The 11,477-nt window shown below is 35.4% G+C and overlaps 1 protein-coding gene across 1 annotated transcript in view; it reads right to left on the bottom strand.

The window, feature by feature from the left end:
- Positions 1-5,096: 5,096 nt before the first annotated feature.
- Positions 5,097-11,477, bottom strand: part of LOC149265107 (protein LEAD-SENSITIVE 1-like) — a 38,408-nt gene continuing 32,027 nt past the window's right edge. The window contains exon 2 of the mRNA XM_089391592.1: positions 5,097-6,097. Coding sequence (XP_089247718.1) covers positions 5,349-6,097 — 749 coding nt within the window. The 3' untranslated portion in view covers positions 5,097-5,348. The remainder of the gene's footprint in view (positions 6,098-11,477) is intronic.

Below are 11,477 nucleotides of genomic sequence, written 5' to 3'. Positions count from 1 at the left end.
CAATAAGAGGGTTGCACAAATAACAATAAGGGGCTACACTAGTAGTATAGGGACCTAACATGGCACTCTCCTTCAAAAGTGTTTTCCTCAATGCTTGATTAGTTATCGATGCTTTTGTATAAAATTCTCATCCTCTCATGTTGAATCTTCAGCAGGTAAGTTCTACCACTTGATGAGATACTATGAAATTAATCGATTTCGTAGCTGTTTGGTTGTTGTTTCCATGACTTCTTCAAGTTACAATATTATTTTTCCTTCCTCTTTAAGTTCTGGAAATATTGCTTGAGTTGGGAGCTTGTCACCTATAAACCTTCTTTAAGCATGAAACATGGACAACTGAGTACACTCGGGAAGATGTAGGAAGCTCTAATTTGTATGCTATAGTACTAATCTTTTGCAACACCTTGTAAGGACGATAGTACTTTAGTGATAATGTATACTTAGGTCCCTATACTAATAGTGTAGCTCTTTATTATTATTAGTGCAACCTCTTTATTGTATTATTGTGCCCCATCGAAGCCCACTATTGTTATTATTGTGCCCTTACAATTATATTGTTATGTAACTCTGATTATATTGTGACCCCTTAGACTCCTATATATATAAAGGAGGTATTTTCATTTGTATCATGGAAAAATTGCTCATTTGTAATGTAAAGGAGGTTTCCCCCTCAAAGAGGTTATTTTTGAAGTTGTTAATCTATATCTTCTTCTATTTTGTGAGTTGGTTGCATAACATTTGGTATTAGAGCTTTGGATTCTAGGGTTTCACTGCTTCAAACATGTCATCGTGGAATTTTCGCTATAACTTTTCTTCCACAAAACTTCAGAATCTGAAATTAAAACACATTTGAGCCAAAATTGTGATAAACTTTGTGTCCTAATTTTAGATCTTCTCTCGCTATACTTTTGGAGATATCAGCTAGGAAAGTTAGTGTTTTTGTAGGTGCCGGAAGTCCATTTCAAATAGGTGGCCTTGGGAAAATCCACATAGCTTTCTCTTTGAGCATCGTATTCAAATTTTGTCAAAAGTGATAGAAAGAGGACATGCTGTAGTTTGTTGGGTATCATTTTTAGGGCCAAATGTTGAAACAGTGACATGTGGAACTTCGTACAAGTTCTCTCTACTGAACTAGTCTATAATCAAGTCATCATGGGAGATTGGACATAACTCTTTGTTGGAGAATGTAGTATACCTAGGGGGGATATTATGGGGTATGGGGTAAAAAGGGAGGTACCCAAGGGAATAAGGTAATAAGGTGATGGGCCATAATTAATAAATAAAGTGGTTAACCTGCATCATGTAAGGGACCACTAATAGTTAGGAATAATGTGATAAGCCCATTGTATTAGATATACGGTATTGAGAAACCCATCGTAATGACCCAGCGTATTGTATGTATGAAGCCTATATAAAGGCTAGAGACTCCCCATTGAGAGGTACAACAAATTATTTTATTGGCAAGCATATGGCTTGTGGAGTGTTCTCCTAAGGAAGGAGAACACTCCACAAGCCATATGTTGTCAATACAATAATCCTTCATACCTCTCAATGGGGATTCTATAGCCTCTATATAGGCTTCATACATATAATACCCAGGGTCATTACCATAGGTCTCTCAATACCATATATCTAATACAATGAGCTTATAACATTATTCCTAACTACTAGTGGTCCCTTACATGATGCAGGTTAACCACTTTATTTATTAATTATGGCCCATAACCTTATTACCTTATTCCCTTGGGTACCTCCCTTTGTACCGCATACCCCATAATATCCCCCTAGGTATACTACACTTGGCCTCCAAAATTGCACAATTCAGCCCTCCAGCCTGGCCCCAACTGCGCACTGTGCAATCCCTAAGTTCAAGCTCAAACTATGAGCTCTTGAACTAAACAACTACGCAATCACCAGGCCTAATTTTCCCCCTAGAACTATGCAATTGGATGAAATAGTGTAAATCCATCTGTTGGCTCACTGACTCCCAAAGTTGCACAATTTCTCTCTCCTGCCCAGTCAGTGTTGCACATTGCGTAGTCTCAAGGCTCAAGCCTCAACCCTAAGCTCTTGAACTATGTAATTGGACAATCACATGGGCTCCTCTATCCTCCAGAACAACACAATGGGCAAAATTAGTGCTCAAGCCCTCAACCTAGCTCCCTGAGCTCCCTAACTGCACAATAATTTTACTCAGTCTAAGCCGGAGTTGCATATTGCGTACTCTCAAGGCTCAAGCTTGGCCCTTGATTGTCTGAGTTGTGAAATTGTGTTGTCATTGAGCCTCTCCAATGGCCTACCACTGGGTTCCAACTTAGTCAGTTGATCATCATGCAACATCTTAGAGTATGGGTTTATCAGACTAATGTCGTCTTGTCATGAGTGGATTGCAGATGCAAGAATTTTATCATGGTATGGAAAGATGAAGAAGAAGGAGATGGAGAAGGAGGACATGCTATAAGACACCAAAGAAGATGGCGATATAAGATGATCATCAGACAAGAAGACGAAGGAACGTTGGACTACAACAAAAGACCAACTATGGGGACCGCACAAAGACTCCATTTGATTCACAACCTTTTGGAGGGTAGATAAGAAGAACAAAGCATGTTTGTCATGAAGATGAAGTATTGGATACATCCCTTATTGAAGACAGAAAGAAAGAAGCAATAAGAAGGACAACCTAGCGATGCCACATCATCATGCAGACCATGTCATTAGTGTCATGTCATGTTCTATCGTGAGTCATCATATGTCACATCGTTATTGTGGATTATGTAATTATCTATTCAAAATGTATTGTAAAGTGGAAGTCCAAAGGACAAATACAAAATATGAAGAGTCATGAAAAGTCAAAAAAATTTAGGAAGTCAAATAGCCATGAGGGTAGTCAAAGAATCACAAGGAGGTGAAGAATCACTCCATTGGTTATATATACACCCTCATTGTATGAGCAAAGGACTTTTCACCTTGGCTTCTCCCATAAGGCATTAGAGAGATAGAGTTAGTACTTTTAGGGAGCATGTCATGGCTCCAACACTCCACTATTTAAGCTAGTTGTGCTCATTGTATAAATGTGTCCTGGAGCTTTTACTTAATAAATGAAGCTCGATGGCCAACACGTTCTTCATGCATGAATTATGAATGTTTATAAGACTGTTTTGTGAATGTTTGATTGTTGTTTGCATGTCTCTACAAGGCTGGTACTATTACCTTGCTCTTAGGGGCTCACCTCTTTTTCCCTCCGTAGTAGAAGAACCTTGACACACCTACAATTGAACACTCACAAGGCATACTCACTTGCTTCTTGAATTCACATATGCAATCCTCTCTCTTGCTAACAACTAAAGCCAACGAAAATCTATAAGAATATATGATGATCAGGCCGATACTCCGGATGGGGCTCCTATTCCAAATGGTGTCATGTCTAATTGGGACTTCACTTCAAGGAAACCCCCTTAGTTGGCAGATTTCCAACATTTTCAATAGAACTGAAGCATGAGTATGACAAGTATCCAGGATGATATATCATTCCTCAACATTGCATAGTGGAGGAATTGGAGAGCTAGGTGAAGAACCCATCTCTAGCCTAGCTAGTTAAACTTCCACATCAAGCATCAAGTCTTTGAGTTCATCTAACCTATATTAGGAGCCCAAGGTGCAATGGGAGCCGTGTCATTTGAATTGAGAGTGATATGCTAGTTAAACTTCCACATCAAGCATGAAGTCTCTAAGTCCATCTAACCTATATTAGGAGCCCAAGGTGCAATGGGAGCCATATCATTTAAATCGAGAGTGATATTCATTTCATGACAAATTTATTCCTCCACAAGACAAATTTCCTCACGTATGTTGGGGGGTGTGCCACGGATGTGCTGGCATGGAAGCTACAGGCTAAAGATTTTGTTCTAAGGTGTGCGGTGGACCTCCCTAAAGCTCCATGATTAACATTTCCATGCTAAAAACGATCTCTTTGATGCCTCATGGTTGTTAGAGGCCTTAACATGTCACGTGGAATGGGGTTGGGATGATAGGGGAGCTACATGAGGTGACCATGAAAGAAAGATATTATAATAAGTTTCTAGTCAGGCTACACTGGCATCAAACTCAGGACCATACCTTCTCCCTCTGAAAAACCGACAATGAAGGGAAGGAAGTCAAGACCCAAGCAACCAAGCAAGAGTCTACATGCATGGTGGGAGAAGATAGGAGTAGAAGGAAGTGATGGAGGGGGAATAAAAGCTCAAGCCACAAGTCAAGGATGACAGACATGTTGGAGAGTTCACAGATGCAATGGATCCGTATACCACAGCCTTACTAAGGAGACTAGGCCTCCCTCATTGGGAGGTGAGGCCACATAAATGTGCATCGAGTAGATGACATGCACATGGGATCACAAAGGGAAAGCGAGTTAACCATAAGCTCATTTAAATCATCTTATAACACCCCAATAAGAATAGAAATGCATCTAACAATAATTCTTATTATTATTTTTTTTAAATATATAACTATAAAATAATTATACTTACTTTTTTACTATTAATATTTTATTAATCAAAACCCTTTAAATTTTGTAATTCTTTTTATTTACCTATAATATTAATATTTTATTAATCAAAACACTTTAAATTTTGTAATTCTTTTTTATTTACCTATAAAGTAATCAAAAACATTTTAAATAGATATTTGTTTTATAAACCTAAATAAATATTATTTTAATTTTCAAAATTTTGAAAAACCATATAAATTTACTTTAACAAAGAATCCATCCAATACATTTAAAAACAAACCAATACATATGTTAAACGATAATCTTAAAATCATTCATATATATATATATATATATTTATATTTGATAGCGCATATTAAGAACAAAGGAAGTATATAATTAAACCGTATACATTAATTAATCCAACACATTAAAAGCAAACTATATTTGAAACCTTACATGAATTGATCAACACTTCTAAGGGCACATATATTTAGACTGCCCTCCATGACTTTGGAGATATTACTCCCACTATTTATAACGCATTCCACTCACATATTAACAATCTAGTCCTCTGAAATCATATGCACACATTTCGATCTGAGCATGACACAAATCCATCTAGCATCCACAACTAAGTTTCAATCCATTACACACAATTAGGTCACAGAGTATCTAATACCACCATTTATGACCTGAAACTTCTAAGACACAAACCAATCCAGAACTCACTACATGGCCAAATAAGACCTTCAATTTGTTTAAATTCCAACACAATTTATCCTTCTATTTGAAGACTGTTACCACCCGAAAAATTTACTTTCATGGAGGATGGGTCAACTATAAACCATCATGTTACTTACGAATTGGGCGTTGCACTATTGAGAGATTCTGTGCCGTTAATGGAGCTCTTGTCCTTGCTTGTTGCTTGAGCCACTGGAGGCTTACTACCAATTGAAGAATCGAGACATACAGCCAAATCCTCCACTGATACCTTAATTTTATCAACACGAACACCAATATCTCCTTTATATCTCCGTATAGCAAAATTTACAACCGTCCCGAAGGCCAAGCCTACTGGATCAACAGCAAATATAACTCCATACGCGTACTTTGAAGTTAAACAATAACGAGCAGCACCCATTACAGCACGCAGTACTGCTACTTGCCCACTTCCCGAGTCATGACTTTCAACAATGAATCCTGTCTTGCAGTATATTGCGAAGTCCTCACAATTCATAGATATTACATCATAGTTTGCAAACCCATTTAGAAGGAGGTACTCTGCACGGTGAATCACTATTTCTGGGAGATCTGATTGTGCAAGTGTGCACGTTCCTCCGCGGGCTTGTGCGAAAAAGACAGTTTTACTAACACCATACTCAAATCGATACACAGCTCCTCCCTCAAGAAAGCAATCCAAACAAGAACGTATTACTCCATTATTTCCATTTTGTAAGCCGCATTTGCCGGTTGGATTAGTACAACTCAGATGTTGTTTTGGTATTGAACTATAGACGACTGAATTAATTAAACTGGCCCCGCCTCCCAGTTCTTGGTCTGACCCTCTTGTAAAATGGACCACGTGATTATCCCCGACATAAATCCCTGTGGAGAAACCCAGAAAGCATAATATGTGAGATAAGTTAATTTGGAAAAATCATACAAAATGCATATACATTGATTGCTAAATAGATAAACAAAGCATGGTTACCAAATAAAATTCAAAATGCTCTACATCCAATACTCTACATATATATATAATAATTTATAAACAAAATTTGAGAATGATGATAATTAATTCTATGTAGATAATAATGATCGGGAAGTGATTAATTAATATTTTTTAATATTTTATTTCTATTATAGAAAATGAGGAGCTAACTATTTTTAGATTATTATAATTTTGATGATTTAATAAGTCAAGAAGGTTGGAAGTAGTGTGGTAAAGGTATTGGAATTGATGAGAGCGGATGTGAGTCAGAGCCCCACAATTCGAGAAAATGTTTTTCATCTTCAACCTTCTTAGTATGGATAAGGTGAGAGACTCTTTCCTCCCAAGGTATTTTCGAAATTAACCAGCTTCAAGTTTCACATCGAAGCTGATGAAAAATAGTTCTTATCTTTTCAATGTTTATTTTTAGCACTAGTTAAGACAGAAAAATAATTCTAGTAAACTTATAAACTTAAATATATTACAAACTCAAACGTATTTTTTTTCAAAATATTTTAATTAATAACCATTATATTTTAAAGAAAATTGATTGCGCACATAGACACTCTATAATCTAATGTGGGGAAATGAATCAGTGTGGGGAAATGTTGTCACATTACATTTTAAAAATAGTAAAACAATATTTTAAATTAACAAATTAAAAATAGGAATAACAAAGGAAATTAATGTTTGTAATAATTACAATACTTTAATTTTATAACTTTATATTGAGATATAAAATAACTGAATGTAAAAAAATAATTACTTTTTAGTATGAAGAAAAAAATGTAATTTCTTTGCTCCTTAACAAGGAGATGATAAGAAATAATATTTTTGATATTACATTATTCTTAATTCATTCTAATTTCACTTTATATGTGATATTTAAAACAAAAATATATTAATAACAAAAAATATTTTTGTGTCAACCATATCCATATTAAATAACATAATTTTTATCTATTTTTTATAGAGAAAATCAATGTAGTTTAAATTCAATTTTCTTATATATTTTCACTTTTAATAACTAGAGAGATGTGTAATTTATTTCATTTTTTATATAGAGTTGGTATATAAGAGTTTAAAAATATTAATAAGAAAGAAAAATTTAACATGCATTATTCCATTAATTGTTGCTTTCTAATTCAATATATGAGGGAGATTTGTAATTCCTTCCATCCTTAATATAGATTTGATATTTAATATTTTAGAAAATATTTATGATAAAAATAATTAGATGTCTGCATTTATGGAAGAAATATGAGGGGTATGTTTTAACATTTTAATGCCGATAATGTGCATTATAAATAAAATGTTTCAATGTGAATTACATATATATCATATCAGCCTAGATTCATCTTTACTTAGGATATAATAAGTATTTTAAAGATCAAATCTTTTTTCACTCTAAAAAAAATTTATCTCTCAAAAAATTTGATCTCTCCACCAAAATTAAAATAGATATAAACTGGTTCTATTTCATTTAAATTTTAACTTTTATAATAATCTTATAAACTTAAACATGTTATTTTTCAAAATTGCAAAAAATATTATTTAATGGCCATTATATTTAAAATTTTGAAGAAAATTAATTCCACTTCATCTGAAATTTAAATTTTCTTTGCTACTACGTGTCTCAGAATTGTTTTTATAAACTTAAACATGTTAATTTTCAAAATTGCAAAAAATATTATTTAACGGCCATTATATTCAAAATTTTGAAGAAAATTAATTCCACTTCATCTGAAATTTAAATTTTCTTTGCTACTACGTGTCTCAGAATTTTTTTTTGTTGAATAGAAGAAAGTGTTCCAACATATGAACGTACCATTCCAAATTTCTCACCGTTTGTGGAAGAAGCCCAAAAATAAATAATTAAGATTTGTTGCTAAACTAGTTCTTCATTTTTTAAAACTGCAAACTTGTAATTTTGTAGCATACTTTAATATCAAATTCACAGTTTTTTTAGCAACTCCATATATTTGAACATGCAATTTACTGTTATCTATAGCTCTTTTAAATATAGCGAATCTGCATCAAAGTTGAAAGCTCACCTGGTGATAAGGTCAGTCGGATACCTAAACAGAAATGGAAAATAGATTTCCAGTGGAAGTAAGATTCATGTCGAAAGCGAACATAAAGATTATGAGAAGCAAACCATAACCCAAATGTTCTAAGGAAAAAATACTTTAACACGAAAGAAATGCAGTTTGGTTGTCTCTTTCAAAATAGATAAAATCTGATATTTCAAATTATATTTTTCATTTATATTAAGTAAGGTTATATATAAATATATTTAGTGTTGTTTCAACATAAGTAGACTATCTTGGACATATAATTATTTAGTTGAGAGAATATCTCAACAACACCCTAATCTAGGAACATTTAGATATAACAACCCTAAAGAATAGGAACATACTCCTTTACATAGGAAGTCACAACTGAGACATTACATTTTCCAACACTCCCCCTTAATGACTACTTGTCTCGATTTCAATTTGCAAAATCTAGTTGTGGTCAAACATAACAAAAGAATATGTTGATGTCCATATAAAGAAGCAACCATCTTCTAGAATGCTTGGGTATCAACCACTGCAATCGCCCATCTACTAAGATACCCTTCACATACATGGTTCTATCAGCCATTATAACTGCATATATGTACATGTACATGGAAATCTCCCTCCATCATCATCATCAGCATACATGGTTCTATCAACCATTATAACTACATACATGTACATGTACATGCAAATCTCCCTCCATCATCATCATCATGGTTCTATCAACCATTATAACTACATACATGTACATGTACATGCAAATCTCCCTCCATCATCATCATCATGGGTTTTATGAGATTACCCATAACCATGCTCTAGGTTTTATCATATTAACCTCAACCATGCCAACAAGGGCTCTTAGCCAGCAAAGCTCAAATAAGCCACCAAGTCTCAACTCTGCCACCAAGGCACTCAATTTAGTCACTAAGGCTCAACTCTGCCACCAAGGCACTCAATTTAGCCATCAAGGCTCACCCTCAACCATGCCAAGGATTTGATCATCTAACCCTAAACCATGCCTACAAGAATCCCTGTCCACTTCACTCTCACATGTGGTTTCTGGCTTACCACAAACCAACACTGCACAGTGGTTTTCAGTTGATCACAAACTTGCAATTACAAAGTAGTTTTAAGATTACCACGAACTTTATGGGGATACACATGCCTTACAAGACTTACAACACAACTCCAACTTTTGAAGTGATGAGGGACATATATTACAAAAACCACTACAAAACATCATAGACTTATTTACTAATAAATGTATATGATACTTAATACCTCATGAGCCTATTCCACAAACTCACACTAATTCACACAAACTTAATTATCCATCATCCTCTAATCTTTGATGCTGCTATCTTGAATTTCAGGACAATAATTGGCCAAACTAAATTTCACTCGATTCTTTAAACCAAATTTACATTAATGAAATGACAATTTTAATCACTTGAATCACTAAAAACAACGATGACACTGACAATTTCTGCAACTGTGCATTCCTCACACGGGACATTACATATCTTTTCTTGTGGTGACCTGCATCAAGTGATGTATCTGAATTCTCAACACTCGTTGAAATATATGGGCTATACTCAATACTACGGATTGGACTCCATATCCCTGGCTGTACATGTTCCTGTACCTCCAAGCACATGGTACGAGGCAACGCTTCCACCGCAGAAAGTAATATGTGTTTGTTTCCAAGGTCCAGGCTGATAAAATCACTTAAGGGCGTGGTGATATACATTCTCAATGGATTGAGAGCGAAATGACCCAACGAGAGTGGACTAACGCTCAGCTGATTTCTCACACTCGACGACTCTTTCTCTCTCGGCAGCTACAAGCAGGTCTTTGTAAACCCTGACGAAAAATCAATCAACCACAACCTCCTTTAATATTGTCTCCAAGTTCACCACCAACGGCCCAAGTCAGTTAAGACTGCCATCAGAGCCAGGTCCACACAGTTTAGGGCCGTAATTGAGATTTCCGGGGAAATTGTATTGAACAAAGACATCAGTCAGATGGGGTAATATCGACTCCCGCAGCTCAACGCACAAGCAACACTATGCGCGCCACAATCGGCTCTCCATCGTCGGCCGATTTAATTCTCAAAACCAGTCACATGCTCCCCTCCATCGCTATGAAGCCCCATTTTCTCCAACTTCTCCTTGGCGAGCTTTGGCGCATCGGGGCTACTCTTGACGAAGGGCGGGTAGATCACATAAAGAAGAAGCAGAGCCACGATCAGAGACACCAGGCTGGATACCTGACCCTAGCAACGAGCTCCCGAAGAGAGCCACGAACTGGTAGGCAACGCGATTGTTGAGCCCCCGTTTTTATGAAGCCATGGTATTGGATCCCTAAAGTCCGAGAAGACTGCCGCGAAGGTCAGGTTTTTTGTGAGCACCACGACACCGCAATAGTTCACTGCTCAGGGCTTTACACTCGCCAACAGATCTCCACACCAGGGCTATGGTCTAACTCTCAGGTATAATAAGCCAACATGGCAGATACCTGTTGCAGAATGTTTTCTCTACACGCAGATCATTCTGGATTTGATCTGTGGATCGATTTCTTTAGCTAAAACGCATCTGATGGTCTCTCCCAACAACGATAAATCATTCAACAAACTCAAGTAAAATGCACACTACAAATATATTCTCTATTCCCAGCACTCCTATGAGGGAGGCGGATGCCATGCCCGTACGGGCCCTGATACAAAGAAAAAATTTGATACTTCAAACTCTATCTTCTATTTAAATAAGGTTACTTATAATATATTTAGTGTTGTTTCAAGATATAGGTAGATTATTTTAGACAAACAATCATTTAGTTGAGAGAATATTTCAACCACACACCAATTTACGAACATCTAGATATAACAATCTTTAAGAATAAGAACAAACTCCTTTGCATTGAAAGTCACAACTGAAACAAGTAAGAATTACATTTTCCAACATCCCTATACGCAAAATTGTTAAACAAAAATAAAAATACCTCATACATGAATGGAAAATTAGATGAGAGTACCAAAATCTTTCTTCAACACGAATAAACGATAATGATAATTGTTTAGAAAGCCAATTTAACATATGATTTTTCTTAATGATTAAATATAGTTTGAATAAACGATATTGATAATTGTTTAGAAAGCCAATTTAACATGTGATTTTTCTTAATAATGAAATATAGTTTGAATAGTTAATGG

Source organism: Pinus tabuliformis, chromosome 6 (genome assembly GCF_031772625.1).
Source record: "Pinus tabuliformis cultivar Carrire ecotype Pingquan chromosome 6, CPIR1, whole genome shotgun sequence".
Classification (NCBI taxonomy): Eukaryota; Viridiplantae; Streptophyta; class Pinopsida; order Pinales; family Pinaceae; genus Pinus; species Pinus tabuliformis.
This window is presented reverse-complemented; position numbering and strand designations above follow the sequence as displayed.